The sequence below is a fragment of the Onychostruthus taczanowskii genome, unplaced genomic scaffold (genome assembly GCF_017590055.1).
Source record: "Onychostruthus taczanowskii isolate IOZ18803 unplaced genomic scaffold, ASM1759005v1 scaffold5, whole genome shotgun sequence".
Taxonomy (NCBI): Eukaryota; Metazoa; Chordata; class Aves; order Passeriformes; family Passeridae; genus Onychostruthus; species Onychostruthus taczanowskii.
Genome location: NW_024502568.1, coordinates 14,520,754 through 14,548,358, shown reverse-complemented (window position 1 = coordinate 14,548,358; position 27,605 = coordinate 14,520,754). Strand labels below are relative to the sequence as shown.

At 39.9% G+C, this 27,605-nt stretch overlaps 1 protein-coding gene across 1 annotated transcript in view; it reads right to left on the bottom strand.

Moving 5' to 3' along the window:
• Window positions 1–9,412, bottom strand: part of PLPP4 (phospholipid phosphatase 4) — a 44,468-nt gene extending 35,056 nt beyond the window's left edge. Inside the window, exon 1 of the mRNA XM_041415754.1 lies at window positions 9,357–9,412. Coding sequence (XP_041271688.1) covers window positions 9,357–9,412 — 56 coding nt within the window. The remainder of the gene's footprint in view (window positions 1–9,356) is intronic.
• Window positions 9,413–27,605: the final 18,193 nt, after the last annotated feature.

Genomic DNA, 27,605 nt, shown 5'->3' with positions numbered 1-27,605 from the left:
AAAACAAGGCAAGGAGGTCAGAGCTGCTGCTTACTGTCAAGGTGCAACTCTTCAAGCCATCCAGAAATAATCAACAGTGGTAGTTTTAAACAGAAATAGAAATAACCAATTTAAAATTAAATAGAAATAACCAATATCGGTCAAATGAAAACTATTGGCTCCTGCTTTCATTGCATCACCTCCTGTTTTATTTACTAAAAAAATTATTTATGGTATTATTTGTTGCCTCTATCCTCTACATTTATAAATATACCCTATGATACAAGATATTTCACAAAAGCCATTTTAATATGGTTTTGGGGAGGAGAAAGTAGAGGAAAACAAAATAATGAGTTTTGCAGCCATTAGAAGTGTCAAAGCTGGCAGCTGAAGATCATCCTAAAGTGAAAAACAGAATTCATATTACAGGCTTAAATGAACTAAGCACATGCCTGAATAATGAACCCAAACACACTGCAGACAGTCAAAATTTTCCTCTTGATGTTTTTAATGTTTATTTTGATTACATCTCAAACTGTTTTCAGTCAAACTCTCCACAGTTCCCTGCACAACTACACAGCTTCACAGCAAATTGATGGAGATGAGTCTAGTTAAATTTCTTTTTTTCCTTTTTTTCATATCTGCATGTCACACACTATTGAGTATGTTTGGACCTAAAGTGAAAGTTGGGGTAAACTCACAAACATGCTGAGTTTTCTCTCTGTGACAACAGCTCCCCCTCTCAGCTATCTCTGTCCCTCCCTCACTCCTCCTCCTAATGATATTCCAAATAAAATCCAACTGTGTTAAAATCATTCAGTCCAAAAACATTTACGTGAAACCTACATGTTCCAGAGTAACAGTAATGATTAAAAAAAATAATGATATTAAGAGAAGAAGATCTAGTAATGGGGAATAGGAACATCACTTGTTGCAGTTTGTAGCACCTGCTGAGATGCAATAGCAATAGTTCTACTCCTGGAAAGCACCTTGGACAGAGACAAACACAATTATAAATTATTGATTATTAATTATTAATGGCCTCTGCAGGCTGTGAGAGCTCAGACAGGCTGTTAGATCTGTCCTCCCATTAGTGAGAATTAGCAGTTAATGAAAATAGAAGATTTCTATCTGGTGGTACTCCCCTCTGTTCTTCCTTTTCAAGGCTTCACAACACTTGGCAGGGAGACACAAACCCTTCACAGCTGAAACATTTCTGAGCTAGCATTTCTGAGCTCCATTATACATGCTAAAGAGGTAGTAAAACTTCTCACCCAAAAAAGCCTAAAATGCCAGATTGTGGAGTAAAACATTGTGCCTAATCTAGGATATCATTTGTCCCACAATCTGGTTAATGCAGAATATTTAGCACACAAATTCTGGCAGGGCACTGCCCTGCAGAAGGGACCATCAGCTTCTGTTCAGGGTTTGCTGAAATATTCTCCAAGTAACTTCAAATTGCTGTCTCTGTTTCCTTTCCCACCCACCAAGATGAGTCAAAAATCTCTTACAAGAAATTTCATTTCAAACTTTCACCCACTCTCTCAGGCAATGGAAACCTCAGTCCACCCAGTGCCAGCTTACAGGAGCAGCCAGTCTGTCTCCTCACAGCAAAGCAAAACTTGATGTAAAATACTCCTGAAACACTTCAGTGCAACTTGCATTTTAAAACTTCCCTTGGTGGAGACTCTCCCTGTCCTTGGCAGTCCATCACAGTGCTCCACGTCCTTAACATGAGAATATATTTCCCCACACTCAACCTGAGTTTCCTTTGCTACAAATTTAAAAATCTTTCCTTCCTAATTCCCAGAGGATGTGAAGAGCAGCTTGTTATCTTCATACACCTTTATGGAGCTGCTTACCTGTGAAGATCACTGCCATGTCTCTTCAGATCTTCAGATAAAACAACTGAATTATTTCTACCTTTGCCAGAAATAAAAAAAGAAAAAAGTTTTCTATACCTCTCTTACAATCTTCCTCATAATCTCAATCTTCCTAAATAATTAATCTCCATCAGCTACTTACTATGAAAACAGCAATTGTCACCCTGATACCTACCCTACAGTAAAACAATTTCCACTTGTTGCATTCTTATGCAATTTTAATTCAAATTTTAACAAGGAAAATATTTAGCCAGTCAGATAGTAAAACTAGAAGCATTTTGTAATGCAGAGAAACAAACAAATACAATACACAGTGACTGCAGCAATCTGATTTAAAATGAAGAAAAAAAACCCCAATCTAGTTTTCTACAGAATCATATCAATCAATCACAGAGTTTTTATATATCAATGATTTGTGGTCCAATGATGACAAATTTAACATTTAAAGGCAAGGGGAAAATGGGGATGGAAGGTACTTTAAAAACCATATAGTCATGAAAATCTTAGTTCAAGTCCTAGAACTGGTGACAGCTTTGTCTCTTCCATGCAGTCAATGAAATTGGATCCACTGTAAAGGAGCTGTTCTGACCCAGAAACAAGGGAAGCTTTCCTGAACCATCCAAGACTAAGTCCCTGCTGCTCATTAGTGGATCACAACCAATACTTTAATTAGGGACACGAGTGCTGTGTGTAGCTTTCTGTCCTTGTCCACTAATTCTTGCCAATACAAATGCAGCACTCAGGCATCCCCTGTTCAGTTCCAGCACAGTCCTCACTACACAAAAGAGTTACAAGACACACTAAGTTTTACCCTTAATTCATTTTTAGCATCAATAATTCTGCCAGCTATTTCCAAATACTGCCTTTTCAAAGTCACTGACAGATTGGGAGACCATAAAGATCTTGATTTACTGTGCCAGATATGAGTACATTCTCAGCAGTAAGACTATAATTTTTATTAAATTCTTTCCCATAAGAATCACAGTTGTGCCCTATCTTGACTATGCTTAGATCAAAGTATAAGAATCAATTTATTAAAGAAAAATTTTCCCCCCAGGAACCCTATCAGTAGCATTCTCCCTATAAAACATCCTCAATCAGGCTAGAAGCAAATAAACACAAAGTGCCAAAGCCTGTGAGTAAATGGGATTCAACAACAAGATTCAACAAGAAACACAAAGTCACCATTTACTTCTCAAAAAATCTGGAGCAGATGCTTTGGCATTTACAATAGCATCCTCTTTTAGCATGTATTCATTCAGCTGTGAGTTTAGCCATGGAGATCAACTGTAAATCCTATCCTATTAGCAGGACAACTAGAATTCCTACCATTAAATCCCCTTCCCATCCTTTCCCCCAGACTCAGGGAAGACAAAATAAATAATTCAGTTCCACAATCTAAAAGTATTGATACAACAGTCTGTACAAAAAGTCTTTCTTTTGCTCAGACCAGAGTCTGCACAAAAAAACAGGCAGGTACAATTTTTCCCGAATAACTGTTATCAAAGTTAGTAAAATCCTATCCTACTCCAATAAATAAAATACAGAAACAATGAAATCATAAGATTCAGCTAGCTGAAACCCCAAGCAAGATGAACAGCAGGATGGCACTGAGTGGATGCTGCTTCATCACTCCCCTCCTCAGCTGGATGGGGGAGAGGAAATTCCCTGAAAGGCACCTGGGTTGAGGTGAGAACAGGCAGAGATCACTCAGCAGTTACTGTCATGGGAAAAACAGACTTGACTGAGGGAAGCTATTCCAATCATAGAGGAAAATGAGAAAATAAAACCTAAGCCTTAAAACAGCTTCCCACCGTTCTCCCCAAGCTTAACGTGGAATTTTTTTCTCCTTCTTCCCCTGCAATGGTATGGGGGGTGGGGAATGCAGCCACTCCTGCAGCCCCCCTGCCACCAAAACCTGCCCATAAACCCAAAACAGCACCAAGTTTCCTGTGAGCACCCTGGTACTTCACACACAGGGCAGGCACACAGTCATTTTGTTCTGTGCCTCATCTAACACCAGGTATTATTGGCATTTGGGGCCTCTTGCTTTCATAGTAACCTGTCCAGGAGACAGAGAAAAGTTAAAATTCAGGTTACTTTGTGGTATATCAGGGAGTTACAGGAGCTCCATTCCAGCTCTCCCATCCCTTCAAAGGTGTGATTGACTCTGCTGAGCACTGGAACAAGTCTACTGCTCAATATGCAACCTCTGATAGGTGCTCTCAGAGCTCCCATCCCTTCAAAGGTGTGATTGACTCTGCTGAGCACTGGAACAAGTCTCTGATAGGTGCTCTCAAATCCCAAGCACCAGAAAAGCTCTTTTCTACAGCAGGTCTTGCCCTCACTGCTTCATTAACTCTACTCAGTGAATTAGACTTCAACCTGCACCACAAAACAAATCTTTCCCTCACTTTAATCACATGTAAATTACAGTTTACAACGATGCAGCTATTTTTAAGCAGGTTAGCAAACATATTGATGTTTTCATTTCCTATTGTATTACTGTTTGTGAAACTAACACTGAAAAAGCTCCAAGACTGTTCAATGTGTTTGGCTACCTCATGACAAAGAATTTATCAATTAACTGAAGGCTTAGGGTGAGGAAAAGAAGGATTGCCCTTGCTTTCTTGATGAGAAATTAGGATACACAGAAATGAAGTCCAAGACTGTGAGGATCAGAAGCCAAAGATCAGGTTCCAAACAAAGTCAGAATGATGGGATATTCAAATCAAGAACAGAGGACATAAAACCACTAAGAAGTGGCCAAATACCAACTTTGAAACATTCACTAGAGAGCCAAGGCTTAAGAGGTGCTTTGAATTCTTGGTCCAACTGATTTGTGTAAATTCACAGCACCTGAGTCAGAATAAGAAAATAAATCTTAATGTCTCATTCTGGTGATTTCTTCTCAATACCATCTTGCCTTTGCCACCTACAGTCACAATTTTCAGCTCAGTCTATCCTCCAAAAATCCCATCCATAGGAGAGATAAAAGGCAAACCCAGTCTGGGAGAAGAGCAGTGCAAAAAGTGCAGCATTCTAGAATTTCCTCGGGTAATTGATTTTCTGTTTGTGTTAACAAGACAATACACAGTATCATTTATAAAGGCAACATATGCAGGATATCCAGAAGACAACATCCCCTGACAAAGAAAGCTACTTGAAAGAGCTTTGCACACCAAATTATTTCATGCATATTCATAACTCGATTAAAATATTAATACTGTAAACTTGTAAGAAACACAACAGGCACAGAAACAGCTTTTATTTACTTACACCAGAAACAGAACATGGCACACACACAAAGGATGTCAGCATTACTCAGTGCTGGAAACTCACACATGTGCAATATATATCTGTATATTAGCCTGCAGATAAACATTTATTCCCAAGGGAGGCTGCTAATGAGACTCTGCTGTGGGGAAGATATCCAATTAATCCAAATGACATTTATATTTTAATCACATCACATGCACTGAAGAGCTCGAGGTTTGATGAAGCAATCCTTGAAAGACTTTGCGTTTTTAATCAATTAGCTCTCTAAACATCAGTGACGTGCTGTTGACAAGTCCTTGGGTTAAGTATACAACAACACACACAAATCCTCTCTCCCTGCCAGAAGGAAACAGTGTGGTCTTCCAAAACTCCTGAAACAGGTGCAAAAAGTTTTCCTAATAGAAGACACCTAAAACGGAGCACTAAGAAATAAAGACATCCCTCAGGCTCACTCTGAGCTACTCAGAGAATTCATTTTAGATGAAAAACTTTCTTTTAAGGGCATCACTCCTGTGTAAAACTATCAGACTTGCTCACAAATCCTTTTATAATTGGCTTATCTGAATAAAACCAAGTCAGGCAAAACAATTTGCTTTCTTCAAGCAACCTGTAAGTGACAAATGCCACTGCACACATGGAGATGAAAGTTTGGTCATTTTTAACATGTTTTAGCACTAATCAGGCATTTTAAGATGCTCCATGTTATAGAAATAAGTACAAAAATGAAAAAAAAAACAGAGCTGCATGACCTTAATTCAATCATTCTTCAAATTAGCAAATTAGCATTGGATTTTTCCTGTAAAAAGTACACCCTCATGGCTGTTATATTAAATAGACCATTCCTACTTCTGAGGGCTTACATGAAAACCTCACTTTAAAAATTAAACTCAGTTCTGTACTCACAAATATTCCTTAAAAAAAAAAAAAAAAAATTAAACTAAAAATATGAAGTGAGAATTGATCAAAGTCAGGATTTGACTGGAAAATATTTGAAACTTCAAAATGTAATAATCAAATTATAGCATGAGAATTTTCTTCACCTTGAAATTTACAAACCACCCGTGTTCCATCAGATCAGGTCAGCACAATCAAAAGGTGCAAGGATAAATATTTTGAATGCTAAAAATCAATTTGATCATTAGAAACTGGGAGAAACTGTGGAGCAGAACAGAAATATCACTATCCTTGCAGTTTGTAACTTCCAGCTTGAGAGCTATTTTGCTGAAGGTACTCAAAGAATACCTATTTAACTTTGCAGTAAAGTTTGTATTTAGGTTTGTCTTTTTTTACTGCAACCACTTGTTTTTGGGTTTTGACTCTGTTGTTTGGAGTCTGGGTTTGTTGTCTTTTTTTTTAACTCCTGCTTCTCAATTTCAGACCAACACAGTCCTTCTAATAAATATCTTCTAACTAATCCCTCCTTCAATACCACTAAATCCTGAAGGCTAAAATGCTCTTTAGCACAGATCTCTGTAAAGGCAGAGAAGCTTGAGTTGCTAAATTTCAATACCTAATCTGGTCTTTAATTGCTAAGTGAGCTCTCAGCAATTGCCATGAACACAACACCTAGAACTGAGTCAGTTGTTATCATTATCCTCCCTAAATGGCTGCTGAATTCAACCAAATCAATACTCAACTACCAAAAACGTGCATTGCTTCTAAGGGTGCCCATCTGCAGGATGGAAGAGATCTTATATAAAAAGTACAGGTTTCTGCCTTTGATGGAATGACTGACGTTGATAATTATGGCAACTGGAGGAAAAAAAAAAAAAGCCAGCCTTAAACATAGAAAACATGGTTGTTCTTGATCTAAAATACATTCAAATTGGCAATACATTCAATTTCAGCAATCACCAACAGAAGTTTTCACACCTCCATTTTTATGAGATGACATTTATTACCAAGCAAAGCACCAGAGTGGAATGTGCACTTTTTTTCTTTTGCATTCTGTGGTACAAAATATGCCAGTCATTATTGCTGTGAGTGACATGAACTGTTAGGTTGAAGCCCAAAGACATCTGGGAGGCACAGATGGTTCAGAACTCTCAAATAGCTGCGGAGCCATTCCCTTCAAGGTCAGGCTTCTGACACTGCAAGGGCTGGTAATGACACAAAGCCATCAAGACCTTTTCAGAAAGAGCTCCTTCCTCTTCTGTCCAGTTCCTCATTTCTGGCACTCAGCACAGAGATGAGCTCACACAGCCTCAACTAATTTCTGTTAATGGCACTCCTCTCCAAGGGAGGTGGAACCTGAACAGCCTTTCCATTCCTAGAAATCTCTTCTGCAGTAGAGCTCAAGTTGCTGCTGCCTGGATTCCAGTCCCAGGGCTTCCAAATTCACCAGTGAATGTTCACTTCTGAAAAGATATTCCACTGACCTCAATGCTCCGTAAAGATCTTTGCACTGGCTCTCTATAAAACCACAGGAAACAGAGTTTAAACCTCTGCAACATAAAAGTTTCAAAATGTGAGTAACTGCCACTTTAGAAAACTGAGAGAACTACTGAATCCTATTGCAATAGCAAAAGATCACTTCTGTTAGGCTAATATTATCTGAATAGGAAAGCTCTTCCATTGGTCTACCTAGAGATTGTATTCTTGCAACCATTACCAGCAAATAAAGTGCAGTTCTTCACAAAACTAAACACTGACCTGAATTTGGAACACTACCATGCCCATCACTTTCAGATATCAATGAATGCTCTGAATGACCTATTGAAATAGCAGAATTATTCCCCAGAATCCCAATGAGGCAGGAGCTGAGCTGTGTGAAAATATGAGGAATTCTTCCATAGGCATTTGCCATTATGGTAACTCCACCAAGAGCTTTTCTGTTAGCTACCCCTCCTCAGAGAATTTTGGAACCAAGGCAAAAAGAATGGTGAAAATAATGGAATCTTTTAGAGAGGAAATCTAGACAGAAGAAAAGCACAACCAAGAAATGACTGATTACAATGGATCACGATTTCCATATCATAGTAATAAGCTACATGAAGATATCTCCTACAGGGGTGGTGCAGGTGATGAATTACACACACAATCATAAAGAATTGGAAGGTTCTGATGTAGCATCAGCCTCTGAGGTTTTTGCTCACCCTGTAATTCCATGTATTCCAGAAAGGAGTTCTGTTGACAGGAACAGGTCTACTTTCAAAGTGAGATGCAACTGAACTGACAGATATCAAAGGCACCTCACAGGGTTTTGTTGCAAATCAAAAGATTTGCATCAATATTCAAGAGAAATGAGCACCGAGGAAAAAAATCAAACACCAGTAAATTGGACAAGTTATTAATTAACCATGAGAGGTTGAGAAAGGACTCATCAAAGCATTCAGTGTCACCGGGTCTAAGTCAATATCACAGCTTTACAGATGTCCTACACTGCCTGCACCTGTGACCAGCAGCATCCATCCTCAGGAAAACAAACGAGCAAACAGCAGAATCTGATCCCGGTTCTGTGAGACTCCTGAGAGATCACAAACACTGAAACCACTCATCTTTAAACATTAAGCAGTGGAAATGCAAACTTATATAGAGTGGAACTTTTCATTGTTCAAATGCACGCAGAACACAAACTGCATGAAAGAAAGGGCTGAAATACACAAAGCAAAACGATGCCTAACTGCTTTCTCCTAAAAAAAGGCTGAGGCAAAGAATGGTCCTGCAGCGACAGCTGCACATCTTTCAACGACCAGATTTTCATGACTTTCCTCCCTGCCCAACAGCGTGAGGAGAAGCTTCCCAAACCCTTTCTCACGCGTTCCGCCTCCCGCTCAGCCCCAGCACCGGCGCTGCAGCTCCCCGGCCCCGGGGCTCCGCTGCCGCCGAACCAGCTGCGGGAGCGCATTCACAGCCCGCCAGGTGAGACCTTACCCCACACGCTGCAGCCAACCCACCAGCACCTTTGAGGCTGCGTTGTTTTGGCTAGTCGCTTTTTGGATACTTCTCTCACAAACAGCAGCTTCTCCAAGAGAAATTCCACTCGGCTCTTCGGCAAAACCCCGGGGCTGGGAGAGTTCCCTCAAAGACTCACACGGGGGAAATATTCCACCCCCGAGCACCCCGGCGGCAGCTCGGGCATCCCGAGGGAGATGCCCCGGCGAGCCCCGCACCTCCATCCCGCACTGCCCGCACTGCGAGCGGCACTCGCTTGTCAGACAGCACCGAGCAAAGTTGCCGCGGTGCCGCCGGCGGCCGCCGCCCGGCGCTACTCACACGAAGACTCCGAAGAGCAGCACGCGTATGCCGATCTCGATCGCCAGCTCCCGCATGGTGGGTCCGGCGCTCCCGCAGCCCCGCGCCGCCGCCTCTCACGCCCGGGGGCAGCGGGGCCGCCTCAGGCCGCCGCGCGCTGTGAGGGGCGCGGCGCTGGCGCGGCGGAGCGGAGCGGAGCGCTGGGGGAGGGTCCCGGTGACTAACGCGGTGTCCCCGCTCGGGGGAGGGTCCCGGTGACTAACGCGGTGTCCCCGCTCGGGGGGAGGGCGCCGGCGATCCTGGGGATTTCCCCTGCCCGCCTTCCCGCCCGCCCCCGCGGCGCTGCCGAGCGGAGCCGCAGCCGGGGCCGAGCCGGGGCCGTCCCGCCCGCCCCTCGGGGCCGCCCTGCGCCACAGCCCGCGGCTCCCCGGCACCGGGGTGATGTCCCTGCCTAACGCGGGGAAGGGGAGCGGTGGGAGCGCTTTCTCTGCCCCTTTCAGCGCAGCGCTCCCCGTCCTTCCCTGGAGGGCCATGGACCCATCGGTGTGAGGGGCTGACACCCCAGGGCACCGCCGCCACACGCTGGATTGCAGCCCCGGCCGTGGGCTGGCGTTCCGGTGCTCATCTCTGGCTCATAATGAAGCCCCGCGCTTGGAAAAGATGGAGAAGAACAATAATAAATGGGGCCGGCGGGAGGGAGCATCGCCGCGCACAGATAACGGCGGGTGTTCATAAAAACTCGAATTGCCGGCCGCTTGTGCCAAGGGCAATCCCACACCAGCCGTGCTGAGTTTGGCCTGTTCGCTTTATGTCTGCATGAAGGATTAACAGCGTTCGGACACGTTCTACTGGATGTATTTATGTAACAGGCTTTTCACCTGCTCGCACATCCGTGCCGTTTTAAACCCTACTCCTCATTGTTAATGCAGATAACCCAGTGTGGCACGCCGGTTCAGATTCTGTGTAATATGTGGTATTATAGCCTAAAGATGTCATTAATTCAGCGCCTGTTCTTTCAGAGATGAGTTTAGCTAAATATGCAGAGGTTGTAGTTATATGGGACCCCAAATTGCTGAGATGGGAGAAAGGCAGCAAAACAACCAATGACTTGGTTTGCTCCTGTGATCCCTCCAATCCATGAACCATTCCTCTTAATGGAATTCTCTGAACTGCCCAAATCCTTATATTGCCTTAGTCTACTTTTGCACAGAGTTCATTTAAGTTCCTCTTCCTTTAACTTCCTAAGCATGGAGAGACTCCTGAACATCTTTAGTGTAAGAGAGTTTCAGCCTTAAGTCATGAAATGCAGCAAACTAATTCACATTTAAATGTATTTAATTATCTGCTTTCTTGGGGCATTTGAAGGGGATGTCCTTCAGGAAAGTGTTCGTAGCTATAACACTGCACATAGCTACAGAACAGCCATCAGGACTGCAGCAGGAATCCAATCCACTTTGCTACGTGATTATTACTGGAGAATTAATGCCAGAGAGGCTGTGTTAAACCTATCTGCCTAATAGATGCACTGTGCATTAAAGGGAAGCTTTGAACTCTGAATTAACTACTAAGTGGTAAAACTTTTATTGACCATGTTTGTGGAAGAGTAGAGACATAAGACTGTGCTGAACTCACCTACACCAGTGCTAGAGAAGTACACCAGTGCTAGATTTGTTGCAAGGACTGAAACCCAGAAAACCCAGATGTGTGACTGGCATCGGAGAGAACACTAAAAATGTTACTTAAAAGAGATCTCTCTCCCTTGTACACCTTATTTCATTAATTTCCAGACAAAGCTCAGTCAACTACTTATAGTCTGGATTTTAAAAAATGTGATTCACCCTCAGGAAGCAAAGCTAAATTGTGAAATCTTTGTATTCAACTGGTGGTGATGGTAAAGGACAGGCCACCTTCTTTTGAGGATGCTCAGCCCTCATTGACTGAAAGTGTACCTACATTCCTGATAGGTGTGCACTGGAATAATCTTTACTTTTATTAATAGACAGAAATAGCCTCATAATTTGTGTGAATCAAACCACTCATAAAACAAGGGGTTCTCATTACAAGTGAAACAAGATTTTCTTGATTTTTCATCTGCTTGCAGTGTTCTGGCTCTCCAACATGTATCAGCTGATGGTGATTTATGAAGCATAAATACTTCAGACTGATTTTGCTTTTAAACTAGACCCAGCTTGCAGCTGGCTGCTGAACAAAAACTTGCTTTGACTTTTAAACTGAATATGAGCTGTAGCGGTAAATAGCAAGGAAAAGATTTTAGGTTACATTGTGGAATTAAGCTACAAGGCAACAGGAGGTACAGCATATTCCTAGAGCAAACCACAGTGGCCCTGGGAACATCCCAGATTTTTATCCATCCCTATCTCAGGCACAGCAGCTGCCCTCGATGCTGTTTATGTTTTTAAGAGTGACTGCAGAGGAGAGAGGACTGATCCCACCCTGATCCTTTTAGGGGGCTCACTTGGGTTCTCTGTACTTTTCTCTCCCAAAGATTAGTTTCTCTTTGAGCCACCTGCAGCCAACTTTCAGTCCTCAAAGAGATGTTCATAGCCAGAACCAGCAGCACAGCTGACCTGGCTTTTCTGGAGATTACAGCCTTTTGCATGCTTCTTACCTGCCCTGGGGCAAAATCTTACAGCTGATGGTAAGCTGAGCTTAAAAAAAGTGATTTTTCTATCAAAGGAGGTTAACTTTATCCTGCCAAAGGGCTGTGGAAAATAGCAAGCTTGCAGCAGAAGCGACATGGCAAAAACACAGGTGGCAGTAACACCTGAAACTCTGAAACCAGGCAAGAGTCTGAACACAAAACAAAAAAGTAAAATAATTTTCCATGTTTTAAGAAGGATTCAAAGGATGTTGAATAAAGTTTTCATACCTTCAATAGTTCTGACACAAAAACAGGAACAGCTTGGCAGACAAGTTTCCTTTTGGAGTGATATACTCTCAGATTTGTCACAGGACATAAAACTGATGAGGGTTCAGATCCACTGAGATAAAATATTAAGACATGTCTGGATGAACAACATTTCCAGTTTTCCATTACCTGAGTCTGTAGGCAACCAGATGTTTAAACAAAAGCTACTGGTCAAAGAAACACTAAAATCCAGCCTGACATGACACCAGGGCAGCTTTTTATTCTTTAGCAATTACAGTCCACTAAACAACCTACTTATTCTTTCAAAGATATAAATGAAGGGTTATTTTAGTTGTTTCTTACATTGCCTTTACTTCTGTCAGTATTTTTTTCTTTTTACCTTTAACCACTTCTTTTCCTGCCCGTTTGAGTATTTAAATCTAGGTCACAATAGGGAAAAGCCCTTTTTTCCCTTCATTTCCTGCATACGCATTCCCTGTGCAGGGTCTGATCTGTCTGCACACCCAGATGCAGTGCACAGCCCTTGGCTGGAGATTCAGCTCTAGAGGAGCTCCAAAGCCATGGAGGGTTTGATTAAAAAACAAAACAAACCAAAAAAAACAAAAAAAAAACCAAAAAAAAAAACCAAAAAAAAAAAAAAAACCAGAATGAAGACAGATCATTTTATTTATTCTGCACATGTCTACACAGATGCATATGGCAATGGGAATTTCCCATTATCATTGGATTTGGCTGCTGTTCCACATACATTGCTGCTGGTCTCTTTCCTAAGTAGTTATTGGTACTCTGGTGGACAAAAGAAACTTCAAGCAATAAAACTCCAAAGGAATTAAAAACCTCCATCAGCCTGATGCAGCCATGCACATCTTAATTGCCCTGGATATCATATTTAAATCATTTATAAAAGCAAACCGCTAATGCTTCTGTTTAGTTACTGTGCAGGTGCCTCCAACTGGCTCCTGATTGTGCCTAATTAAACACTTCTAAACATTAATGCATCAGCGAGCTTCAGCAGTTGCCGTTTAATGAAGTTGTGTCGAATGTTTCATCTGGGAGTTTTTTGGGGGGTGAGTGTATGTGCTTGGGGCCATCTGGTGGAGCAGAACTACAATGCACTGAACGTGCTGCTGCCCGGCCCGGGCGGTCTCTTCCAACCTGGTCGTTCTGTGAATTCTGTGAATTTTGTGACATCCCAGACATCCCACTCTGCCAAGACATCCAGCCCTGACTCAGCTGGCCACTCCCTGGCATCCCAGACATCCCACCCTACGAAACAGCCAGCCCTCTGCACTCTCCTCTGTCTGCTGTCCATGGAATTTCTCTACTAAACACTGACTCGTTTCAAAATGTGTCCTTTATAACTCTTCTAGACCAAGAACTGACATATTTTCAGCCACCACACCACTGCCCCTAATAATCAGCATCCTGGGAAAATTTGATCAGTCTAAACAATTAAATTCATTTATACATGGAACTGAGATAAATTATTTATGAGCCAATTGACATTTACAGCACTGGTGCTTTTAGTGCTCAATATACTGTGTATATTGTTATGGGGTTACTGTTGTAAAAGTATTCATGCTTTATAATAAACTTGTGATAAATTCAAGTCTTTAACCTTTACAATATTTAGGGCTCTTGAGCAGGGTTTAACAGGAGACTGTGACTTAAAGCAGACATCTGCTGTCTTTAATCTTGAGTAACACTTCATGCCAAGAATGGCCTTATTGACTTCAACGAAATTGTTGTGTAATTACTTTTTTCTCTTTTTCTCTTTCTTTTTTTTTTTTTTTTGGTCTTCTAAATGTAGTAGAAACTTGCCAACCATTTCTGCAGTCATTTTAAATTGCTCTTGACTTGAAAGGGAGCACAGTGATGCAGGATAATTAAATAGAAGAGGTAAATGGAAGAACAAGCTCTACATGAGTAGAGGAAAACAAAATAAAATGGCCAATTGTCTTGGACAGGAGGGAGCTGCAAAACAAACACTCCAGACCTTGAACATGGCCTCATGGTTTGGTACTGGTAACAATAAAGGGCTGTTTGTTCATCTCTCACTTGGATTCTTGGAAACCACCAGCCATTTCTCCCGGATTCTGTGTAATAAAAAAGCCACAATTTTGAAGCTGCTCACAGCAGGAATTTGTTCTAACCCAAATTTAGTGGAAATAGCTCCAGGAAGGGTAAAGTAGGGTGAGACAGTGTATTAATACACTTTGAGGCTGCACTCCCCTTTAAGCATACCATTTGTTGCTCTGCCCCAGGAATCCCACACTGTGACTGCACAGGATCTGCATCCCCAGCCTGGGAAACACTGAATTCTGGGAACTGTGCTCTCTGCAGTGCTACCTGAGGGCTTCAGGAGCAATGTGCCAGGAGTTTCCCAGCAGGAAACATCTTGCTGCTGTTCTGAGGGCTTCCTCAACCACTGATCATGTCAGTGATTTGTAGGAGCAGAAAAACAGGATTTTCTGCTCAATGTGAATGAGACCAATCTCTAAGTTGTAGCTCTGAGCGATTGCAAAAGCGATTTCCTAACCCAGGAAACAACATCAGGGACCCAATTCCTCTTTAAATTCTGTGATGCTGTGAGACTGGGTGCATTGTGGCAAAAGGAGCATTTTACTTTTTCCTCACATCAGCTGCAGGCTGCAGTGCCTGGTCAGTAAGTGCAGAAGTGGAAGCACCCTTAATTCCATGGCTAATTGGGATACATTGATGATGTTTTGTCAGAGTCATAGCACGGGTCAGAGGAGAACTGGAAACATCCTTGAATGCCACTGAAGGCACATTAAAATTAGACATGAACCCTTTGTGCTGTTTGGAACTGAGGTGGCAAAACTTTGTTTCCCAATTTGAACCCCGGAATTCATTCTTCTCAGCACTTATTAAGTCATAATTTATGTGCTTATTTAAATGCCAAAGTCATTTCTGTCCGGCCCATCTAGCATGATGTAGGCTACTGTCAAATGAAGATACTTAGTTTAATTTGTATCATTTTCAATATATATTAGAAGGTATATTTTACCAGTTCTCAAGAAGATGAAGGACAGAGAAAGCATTGAGAAGTATTAACTTCTGGATGCCTGGAAAATGCATTCACAATTTCATTATTTGCTGAAAGATAAGCTTGGTACTTATTTTTGCACTGTGACAGCCTCATTTTCTTTGCCTTCTATATTATCTATATTTAAAAAATCAGCAGCTCTGCAACTTGAGTAGGCTAAGGAGCCGATTGAGTCTGTGTGTATGTGTGTGACTGCTAATTTTGCACATTTTGCTGCAGTTCCTCAAAGTAAAGACTACTAATTAATTAAAGGGTGATTGAATCCCAAGCAGTCAGTGTTCCAAGACAGTTTTGTCATTAATGTTGCCTAGCAGGGGAAGTGTACAGCATTGCTGTAATAATCCTACAATTTTGGACACCAGCAGCTCTCTGAGCTGGCACATCCAAATGCATTTCTCCAGGTGAGCCAGAAATCCCTGACCATATCTAAGTGGGAAATGATAACATCTGTTGATAATGATGAAATCCAATCACAGGCAGCTGATTTAGATTATCTCCCCTGAGCTTGGTGCCTCCAGTGTGGATTCTGGTCACTGGTTATGTCACCAATATTTAGGTTTCATTTTATGAGGCAACTTTATCTCCTCTCAGAAGTAGAAATAAGGAATTTCTGTCACTGGGCAACTTCCCCTCAGAAAGCCAAAGGCAAATATTAAATATTTATTTGCCTTTTAAAACATATTATGCAATTTTTTTGCATTGATTTATAAATAGAGATAATTGAACAAACTCAAGTAAAATCAGTTCATGCATATTTTACTTTTTGAGACTGCAGACACATTTTAATCAACTGGTTTTAAATAATGAGCTTTTATGCTGTTTGGGGGTAGAAAGGAAGCTGTTTAACATCATGCTACACCAACACTGCTGTGTGTAAACATTCAACTGAATTCTACTTTTGGTAAAACGATGCCTTTCTGCTGGGAAAGTACCCACAAAAGGTTCCTGTTGTGGATTCAGCCACAAATTACAAAGTTTTGAAAAGGATTTTGACTCAAACTAAATGAAAATATGCAATTACTACAGAATTCCTTACTGACCAAAATTGGTTCTGTGCATTTATCATAATCAATGTGGAGTCACAAGGGCATTAATGATTAGCTAATTATTATTGGGGTTTAGGGAAGAACCCAATATATTTCCTTTAATGCCTCATTTCTGCAGACAGAAAAGAACAGGGCATCTCTGTTGGCAATTCAGCCCTCAGGTAAGACAGAATTTCTGTTGAAGTTTCCAAGGCTTTTAGTGGAAGGCTTGACATGTTCTGTGCTCTAATTTGTTCTAGAGGGAATATTTAACTCGACCTCAGTGGCAGTGGGCTACAGGAGAGCAGTAGGTTCTTATCAGAGTTGAGGTAGAGGTTCTTTAACTGGGTTGGCAGTGAAATTGCAAAGATATACATGAGCTAAAATGCTTTAAAATCTTCAAGAAGGCATTTAATTAGGCACACTGAAAAATAGGAATAAAACTTTTTTTTTTCTATAGATTGACTACCCTGAGTATTCTGAGGTATATTTTTTTCTATTTCCTACTGATTTTTTTTCTTTAAAAGAATAGTACAAATAAAAGAGAATTGCTGCTTTTAGAGAAAGACATGAGAAAGCCCAATATCTTCAAGCATCTATTTATACATTTTTTTTCTTGAATAATTCATCCTACTTTGGTCCCCAGTGTAGTTAATGATAATTTCTAAATGTGGTGAGTAATCAGTTTTGCTAGATTTGTGTTGCATATGACAAAAAAGGCAAAAAATAAAAAACCCCATGAACACATTTGACTAGTTTCTAAGCATTAAAATGTTTAAAAGAATTCCCTTTTTAGGATCCTCAGTTTTCTCATTTTGTCTAACAGTCTTGTAATTTTTGACTCTTAGGATTCATATTTTCATATCTTGTTTTCTGCTAGTAAAAAATACTGAGTGTTTTCTGATTAGTGGACTATCCATTATTTGTACATGGAAATGGAACGTTAACTTTAGTAAAATAATGAAAAAAATGCAAAAATAACTTTATAATTTTTAGGTGGTTCCAAAACTGTGGATCCCTATTTTGCCCAACAATCATTAAATGTGGACATGTTTTTTAGAAACTGGCATTCCGTCCAAGTCTCCTACACTCAGGTAGAATAAATTGAATTAATTCATTTTCGGAGTCAAATATAAAGTTCATTTATCCTTACTTTTCATCCTCTGTAATTTTTTTTAAAACTCTTTTATCACATTTCTTCTTTTTCTTCTTCTTTCCTTCTTCTTTCTTCCTCTTCCTCCTCAATCTACTTTGCTTTTTTCTTCCTTCAAAGAGTGAGCATCTTTCCCCAGCCCCATTTTCTTGCTGTGGATAATCAAAACATATGTATTGAACTGCATTTTAGGTCTTGGTGGAGAAAGGGGATAAATTGCCAGCTGATTTTTCAATGCTGGCATTACCATAGTTAATGGGAGTGATCCTCTTCAAGCTCAAACACTGGAATTGAGACAAGTTGAGATTTACAGTGGTACAAAATATCAAAGCATTCTCCCATCAATATAATCCCAAAATAACCTCAATTTCTCCTTATTCCTGGAGGGACTATGACTTGCTCTCATTTGTAATTTTCTGCAACTGTAAATAGCAGTTGAAAGGCTCTGTCTCTAATTCCTGCTAGAGGAAGGGAAAAAGGAGATCTTGAGATTTAGAGTTGCAAACAAAGGTTTTAGCAGTTGAGTGGAGAAGGCCACTTTTGAATAAGGGAATAATCTTGTGATTTGTTTTAATGCAGCTTTCAATCCATGGATTTGGGCTGGAAATTCCCATCCATGCTTTCAGGACTAGGTCCTTTAGATCCTGGCCCAGAAAACTTGTTTGAGTTTATTATTTCCTTGCTTTTGAAGGAAACATCTGGGTAAATCAGGAAGAAAATATCACATGGAATATTTGCTATGGTGTAAGGGTATAAATATTTATTTTTAATAAAATCTGCAGTCTTTAACTGCAGTTTGACAAGCTGCTCATAGGCACACCACTGAATCATCAGTGGACTCTGAACTACTGGAATGTTTCCACCTATTAGTGCAGTTTTATGACAAAACAATTGTAAATTTTAATTAGTGACTTTTGAGAATGGCTCTAAGATCTGAGTTTCCAAGTTTAAATTTAAATGTACATAGATGGAGAGATAAAAGAAGCATGATCTCATCTGACTTTAAACTGTGAAAATATAGTGATGGAACTTTAAATATAGTCATGGAAAGATTTAGCAAATATTGTAGAATAAATACCTGATTTTATAGGCATAAAAGGTACATTTTTTTTCATCTGCAAGTACTTACAGGTCAGGAGCACTGGATATTTGCTCAGAATTTTCCTTTCAGTCAATGAGGACACAATAGTTTTCTGCAATTGTATGATCTTCACAGACCTGGCAGAAAGAGAAATTTGTAACTTTGGTTTACCAGGAATAATTTGAAGGGGAAATTCTGTGCTGGGGGACTTAAAAAAATTGGGAGTGTGCTACCTGTTGTAGCAATGGTGATCCAAACCATGGAATCACAGAATCTTTTAGGCTGGAAAAGATCATTGAGCCCAAAAATTAACCCAGCACTGACCCCTGTCTGAGACTCAGGATGGAAAGGAGTCCAAGCACAAGTTCCTGCAAGGGAGAAATCCATATTTCCTAACTGTGGCACAGAGCTGCACCTCCTTTTGAATTTTCTGTGCCTTTGAAGCCATCCAAAGAATCAGAGCAATATTAAATTGCATTCCTGTCAAGAGAATGGAAAAGTAAGGCTAAAGCTTCAGGAGTTTTCCTTGACAATAAACCTACTACAGTAACTTATTTTGTTTCTAGAGATGGCAAATAAGGCTCAGGAAATGTATGAGCAGCCAGCCTGGTTGTTTAAAGTGTCTGATTCACTCTCTGAAGTGTAAAGTACTTGGATAAAGAAATGCCAACAGAAAAATACAAAGGAATCAAAATCGGGTATTTCTTGAAAAACCGTAGCTCTGTATAGATGATAATGATACATGCAGATAAAAATGAGAGTGAGGGAGTAAAAAAGGTTTAAGTTCAGCTCCTGAGCTGTAACTGGATGTTGCCATTATGCTTTATAACTTTAATTGTCTCATCCAGCTCCTTTATAAAGCCCCTTCTGCAGCAGTCTGATACTTTTGATGTTCGAGAGATTAGACAGAGACAAAACCAGTCCTGTTCACAGTGGGCACCTCTGTTACACCAACACTTTGCAATATTTGCATCAATATTTTAAAATTTAGAATGCTTTCTTTACTCAAAATAGGTGGGTTTTTTTTCAAAACAGCTACAAGATGAAAGGGACCAAAAAAAAAAAAAAAAGCAAAACACTTTTTCCTTTGAAGAAAATATTGATTTCAAAGCACAAAAAGCCATCACAGTCTAAAGTGAGATGAAGATAACAGTTCCTAACCAAAGCACCACAGCCTGAGAACAGCAGTTCTTAGGAATCATTAAAAGAATTGCATAAATATTATAGGGCCTGAATATTACAGAATGTGTCATAACACTCCTTTGCATATATATTTGTTGTGAAAGTATTAGCTCAAATTGTTGAATGAATCAAACCTTATCATGCCATATGGGAAAGCTACCAATTATTTCATTTACTGTTATTTCCCGCAACATATCTGAAGGAGAACCCTTTCCTAGTGGAGAAGAGCCAAGAAGCAGACCAGGAAATGGGATATTTCAGTGTTATATACAGATTAATACCTATTTTCCATCTAACCTTATGCAAACATCTTGGTTAGTGTCTGGCATTGTATCTGCACCAAAAACTGAGCTGAACAGCACAAGAGGAAGGAGTTCTGAAGGATTTATGCAGACCTTGTTGATCATCTAGTTATAAAAATAAAAAAAAAAAAAAAAAAAATTAAAAAACCAAACAAACAAACAAACAAAAAACCAGGAGTGTTGGGCCAGAGACCTGTTTGAGAATGGCATGAACAACAACCATCATTATCTCTTCTGCAAAAGGGAAAATCCCACTTAAGTGCAGAGAGAGGTTAAAGTGACAGGTCAGAAGTGGCTCAGGAGACAAGAGGGAATCTTTCAGAGAGGTTTAGCTAAAGCCCTGGGATTTGGAGTCCAAATCCCAGAAAGAAGATGAGAGCAAATGCTGCTCTAATGAGCTCTAATGCCAATTATAAATGGCATCTTCTGCTTGGCCATGAAACTGCATGTGGCAGCTGCAAGCAACACGTGGGCTTTTTAAATCATCTGGATTTCTTCCACAGAGAAAAAAAAATACATTCCTATTACTTCTTTTTATGAGATCCACCTCTGGTGCCTTCTGCTTAATGATGAGTGCAGTATGAAACATCAGTCAACAAAAAGCGGCACAAACAAGCCGTGTTCCTTGGCTGATTTATCTCCTGTGTGGCTGCAGGAGGGAATGTGGGAAATGCCTCATCCTTGCCCTGTTAGGGGCTGCAGATTACAGCAAGCACATTTTCAATATTTACTCAGTGCCCCTGGGCTCAGGGCTGTTGGTGTTTTCAGAGAAAAGCCTCTTGCAGGTGTTCATAATTTAATTCCTTACTGAGACCTCAGTAAGGTCTGAGTTACTTACTCAGAGCTGTGTCAATGAATGGCTTTTTAAGAGGCTGACACTATTTTTAAAAAAGTGTGTTCCTATTTGATTTTTCAAATAGGAATCAATTTATTTAATACACTGAAGAATGCTTTCATTTCACATTCATGGGACTTGGGGAAAGGGGAGGAGAAAAGTTTTGTAGGTGTTTTCTCCTCAGAGCTTCCAACCTTTAACATGTTTGAAAATGTACCAGTAAGCAAAGCAACCTACCTAAAGTGCTTTAAAACAGCTGATAAAACATTTTTTGTCCCCTCCTGCACTAATCCCCACACATTTTAGGGATCTTTGTGAAAAAGCTCACATTTGACAGCAAATTATGTCCCTTTTATGCTCTTTTACAAGTTGGATTTCGCAGGAAATTCTGTGGAGTCTCTTCCCCTTGCAACTTCTGCTGCTTTATAAATTATATTTGGCCAGACCTACTCCATTTCTGCGCTACAGAAGTCCAGAGTAAAACCACTTAAACATTTATTCAGTTTTTGTTGGTTTGTTTTGTTGTTTTTTTTTTTTTTTTTGCATTTCCATACTGTAGCAGATCAGAGACTGTACAGCAGTTAATAAGCTAATAAGTACAACATGAAAATTTGCCATGCACTCTATTTATCACAATTTATAAATCCTAATGCAAACAGCTTTTGGAGAATAAAAATTAAATCAATGGTTTTGTCTTATGTAGTGTTGATATAAAAAAGAACAGTGCTGGTCCAAAAATTTTATGTCTATATTGGCAGGTCAGAGTACAAATAAGGAAGAATTAATGAATGATGTCAGGTATAAAAAAAGTCTTTCTGAAAATAATTTTTCATTTAAGCCCAGCTGACTTTCCTAGAAATTGGGATCTTAAACAAACCCTAGCTTTGAACATTTATCCAAAAATCTGAATTCAACATGGTATTCATCTTAATTTTGTATTTCATATGTTGTGTAATTTAAGATGTTCATTTACACTCCCTTTGCAGTCAGTGTAGAAGAGCATCATCTTCAGAGAGGAACCATCCTGTCTATTCTTGATCTATTCAGATTTTATGAAGGGATAAATCTCTTGATGAGGTGTCCATATGTGGTGATATGGCTGAGTATAATGCTATTCAGAAAAATGAAAATAAAGGCAGATGAACAGAAGTTAATTAGAATATTTTAAGTTTTTAGTTCCCATGAGGATTAAAATGTTTTCTAATTTTTTCTTTTTTTCTTTTATTATTATTTCATTTCTGCCTTGTTTTAAGCTAGTCTGACAACATTCATTAGTCAGGCTTTAAAATAATCCTTTTGTGAAACGTATTTTAAAATATGCATGGATTTTTTTTCAATCACCTACTTACATGTCTGTTTTATGCCACCTAGGCTCATGAACATGGCACAAAGAGTGACACTGAACTTACAAGAGGTATTTTAAACTGATTTACAATATCTTGATAGAGGATAGGCAGCCAAGCCTAGAGAATTCTGCTTTGTCAGATTTTAGCAGATTATTTTAAGCATACAGAGCTTAGTTCACAAATCAGTGGGAATGATTCAATGTTGCTGTAAAAGGAGGTAAAAATTCCATAAGAGAGCTAAAATTCCTTTTGAAGATTGCCATTTTTAACATCAGCCAATCTCTCCCTTGGCAGGGACACCATTTCAGTTTTAAATTCTAGGCAATCACTGCTTCTCATAACTTGTTGCTCAGTTCCCAGCCCTGATTTCTCACCAGGACCCCAAGCTTGACCCAAATGAGGAAAAACCTCTTCCTTTCAAAATCAGTGCATCATGAATGGGCAATGGCACCAGGCAGTTTTATTTGTTACTCATTACAAATAAACCAGAGTTTTATTTGTTACTCATTTGGAAGGTGTTTTTTATGATCTTTAAATAAGAAGGGGAAAAAATTAAATATATAAGACTGCCCATCTCCTTGTCCCCTTCTCCAAAAGTTTCAGCTCCCCCTCTGTAATTTTCTGTGAAGTGATTCCCACGTTCTGAGTGGCAGTCCTGCTCTTTTCAGAGGTTCCATTCTCCTCTGCCAAAGGCTAAATATATGTCTGGTCACCAGTGCACCCAAGGTAATCCTATTCATATGTTGATGGTCCTTGAAAAGCCCTTCATTCCAACCTGGCAATGCCTAGGAGTTACCTAATTCCTTTCAATTCTGCTTTTCCAGAATACAATTTTTCCCTTAGTCCTGACAGCCTCAAAGTGAAAGGGTAAAATAGGCCAGTGCTCAAAAAGATGAATGGGTAGGATGAAGCAAATCCATCTTACATGAGAGTACTGCTAAAATTCACCCTCCTGTCCCACAGCTACCCATAAATTATGGCACTGGTTTAAAAATAATGAAATTTTTTGAACACAGAATCTTGGATTCTTTTGTGTTTTCACCAGAGACACCTTTTCTCACAAGTAGGGGCTATAGACTCTGCCCTGGAGTGGAATGGTCCAGGACAGTGCACGGAGGGCTGGGCAGGCAAGAGACAAGAAATTTATTTGGCCCATGAAATATAAATTCCTGGAGCTTGATTCTCACTATTTGACTTTTAACTAAAGGAATAAATTTTCATCTTTCCTGGTGAAATGTGAGAGGGTCCTGAGCACATCCCCTCTGGAGGGGAGGCTCAGGGCCAGCTCCAGGACTGCCCAGTGCAGGGATGTCCCTTCCCAAACCCTGCTGCAGCCAGTGCCTGTCCTTGGCATGTCCCTGGGAGCTCCTTGGTGCTCAGACCTGCCTTGATCCACAGAACCTGCTGCTCCACAGCCACCCTCACCCACCCTGAGAAACTTTTCATGCAGAAAACAACAGCTTCTCTTACAAAAGAGAAATATACATTGTGCAGAAATGCAATTAAGGATATAGCTCTGAAGAAAAATAGATGCAGCACACCCCTAATCAGCTACTCTTAGCTCTGATAAATCAGTACAGAAACTGCAGCTAAAAAACTCTATGATATTCCCAGAATTACATATTGAACTGTCTAAAGGTTCCAAATGGGTTTTTGTCCTGCTTCTCACATATTGGCTTCCCCAGTAGCAGCTCAGATCTGCAATGTTGTAAAAATTGATGATTTTCCACACATGAACTACTGTTCTGTTCATCCCTCCCTTTGCCAGGGAGATTCTCACAGAAAACACTGGGATCCCACAAAAATGAACACAGGTCATGAATTATTCAAAACAAATATTCATATCTACAGAATTAATAATATATGTTGAGGCAAAGTCTCATTATTTTTCAAACCTCTTTTTTGCAACTTGATTCATTGCTCTTTGCATGCAAAATTATACCCATAGAAGCTACATTATTACCAACTAAATATTGTTTCCACAAATCCAAATGTTAGCTCGCTTTTTCTTTCAGATACTTCAGATTAGGTCCATGAGTTTAAATATTTGGCACGGATCCCAGGAGGGGGATTTTCCTAAGGCACTCAATGATGCAGGTTTGGAGCAGCAGATAAAAAAACATATTTAGAACCATGTGTGCTGGTACAGCAGAGCAGGGAAGAAGTTGCAATATAAGAAAATACATTTGGATCAGACTTTTCCCTCCAAATGCCATCATAACCTCTGTTTTCAAGGATGTGAAATGAAACAGCCTAGGAATTCTTCTAAATCACTCAGGTCCAAGGAAGGCCCCATGATGTGACCACCACAGATCTGTGAGCCACAAATCCACATTTTTAAGGCAGCCAACATGCAAAGGCTCAAAAACCATCTCAGAAGACAAGGAGCAATCCAAGCCTGCTCTGCTACCAGAAGGGGCCATCCAACCTTCCTCTTGCTCCTGCTTCCACACAATCCCCCTGGAGTTATTGCTGGTGCTCTGTGACCCACGGGGAACCTGCAGTTATTTCACTATTCCAATGGAATCAAGGCATTTAACTTCTGGAGAAATTTAACAAATTTCTGGTTTGGTGACTCATGCAGAGCTGCAGGAATACCAATTCTTGCTCAAAGAGGCAGCAAGGAACTCTCAGCTGGAGGAGGTCAAGCAAAAAAAACCCCTTGAGACAGAGAACCCAGTTCTGAAACTGCACCCTGACAAAAATGCCTTTATTCTGAGTAGTAAAGCTTTGAAATATTGTGCTTAGCGGTCTCATATCCACAGAAAATGTCAACTAAATAATTTCTAAAGAGATTTAAACACAGAGATTAAATGTCAACTAAATAATTTCTAAGAACAAGCGATTTTAACACAGAGATTAAATCATGACATCTTTCACTAAAGGAGTGGTAAGATACTCTGACCTGGATCACCTCACATCAGGCATAAAACTTACAGCTGCATATTCAAACTCAGGAAGTATTTAAATTTTTTATGTAGCTTGATTGCTGGTAAAAAATGCTATGAAAATGGATAATATTTGATGGAAATATAAGCTGATTTTGTTTGTGCAACAGCTGTATAAACTCCATGTAGAATAATCAAAATAAACAAATGCAAGGCCAGTATAATTTCCTGGAGTGCAGTGAAAGAACACAAGGATTATTTCAAAGAAAATCTTTGCTTCCCAGCCCTAACTATGCTGTGGACAGAGAAAAATACAGTAGTTGCTGCAGCATGCTCAAGATTTCTGTAGTCTGAGAACAGCTTTGAGATGTAACTTTTGTGCTATCAAACAAAATGTGTAAAGGAAGCTTTCTTTGTTATTGTAAGCTTCAAATGCTTTGATCCCTTTATGTCATAACAAGCTAGCTTTGGGTTTATGCAATGGGTTTTTTCCTTAGGTAAACTATAAATGGATAAAATTATTAAATTACTTTCTGGGGTGTAATGGTGAGCCTCAAAAAAAGAAAATAATAAATTCAGCACCATGAAGCTCTAGGCTGCTCCACGTTTCTGCTGTTCAAATGAAAGTACATAAATTTATGTGGCCAGCCTAGCCCTCAGTAACACCATCATTTTGTCAGTGGGGTACAAACAGTGCTTTAGAATAATCCTAAAAGTTAATCCCACAGCCAAAGTTCACTGCTCAAATTCCAGGAGAATATTCTATATTCTGCATATGGAGCTCACAACACACAAGAGTAGAACCAGATATAACTTAATGTAAATAAAGTAACTGGATTTTTTTTAATTAACAAAGTGCAGTTTAATAAAGATGTATTCAAGGCCTTATTATTGTATGCACAAATTAATATGGAATGCAGATTTAGTCTGTTGTAATCAAAGTGCACAAAGCAATAAATGAGACCCAAAATCAGAAAGGACAAGATTTATTATTGAGATCAAATTGAAAGCATAATCCAACAATTCTGGCTACAGCTTTTCTGTACTGCCACAAGCAACGTGTGCAGCACCCACAGAAAATATTTTTTTGAAGGTCATTAAAATAAAACCCTTTTGATTTCTTCAGTTGGGAACTCATTGTTCTGTTCTAACAGAGAGATGAAGAACACCAGCATTATGTTTAGAGTTATCCAGGTCCTTGAAATGCATGACCTCTGTTCATTTCCAGTATTTGCCTGTTCCTATTTTGATAAACCCCTCTGCACCTTCTGATATATTTTTTTCTTTGCTTCAAATTAACGATCCAGCTCTACAAAGATTTCCCTGTAACTTGTACAGTGGCTACAGATCTCCCTGAATCGAGATAAATGTTTTATAGAATCTATTTCCAAGCTGCAAATTCTTTTGAGAATTGGCACTCAGGGACTTCATAGGAGCTAAGCAGGGCAGGAAAATCTGCAGTCAGTGCAATCAGATTTGCATGTCTGGATTCTGCAGTATAAAAGCAAAGCACCTAAGAAAAGACAGCAAATCAAGAGGTGCTGTAATCTCTGGGATGTACAATAAATTCCCTTTCCATACAAGACAAGCTCTGTAAATAAAGATGGTTCATTTGAATTATTTGCTGCTTGGACTGAGTGGCTGTAATTCAACATCAAGTGTGCTGGACTCCAGGGGACAGTGATATTTTATTTTCCTGTGAAGGGGAAGACAAACTTCTGCCCCTTCCCATCATATTCAGTTTCAGGTGTACATATAAAGAGGGTAATAAATAAACAAAGCAGCTAGGAAATAAGGGGCCTGTATACTGATAAGCACATCAGCTTTTCAGCATGGTGCCAGCAGGATAAATGCAAATTCTTGGGGTTTATTTCATGGGAATTAGGGGAAGAGTTTCCCTCTGAGACAATATTTTGACAAGGTTCAGAATTTCCTTAGGATGATACTTCAGCAGCAGAATTTGTGACTTTCTGTCCCCTGGTGATCAGTGATTTCATGTCTGCAGGATCCCCAGCTTGGCTGGATTTATGTGCTGTACCTGCAAGCTGAGCTGGTTCTATTTATCAGCTCCGTTGTTTCCTCAGACTTCCCTGGCAATTCCTTCAGCTCTGCAGCTCATCTTTGTCCCTTTGGGTCCCACCTGGTTCAGTGTTTATTGATTTGCTTGGAAGGTTTTGTCTTAGCTCCTCACAGAACAGACCAGATATTCAAAAACCTCTCCTGATTTCCTGCTGAAAAACATGTGCCTTCTTCCAGCCTCAATTTTCATTAATCTGACAGTTCATCTTGCCACTTCTTCTACTTCTCACTTCAAAGACTCTCCATGTAGCCCCTGCTTTTCTTCACAAACTGTCTAACCATAATTTGATTTTAGGTTTGGGGGGATTTTGTTTGGCAGTTTTGATTTGATGATTCTAATATTTTTATCTGCAGTTTTGTCTTATCCCAGGCCCTTTCAGAAGGACTCCCACCCACACTGTGAATTTTAAGATCTGATTATA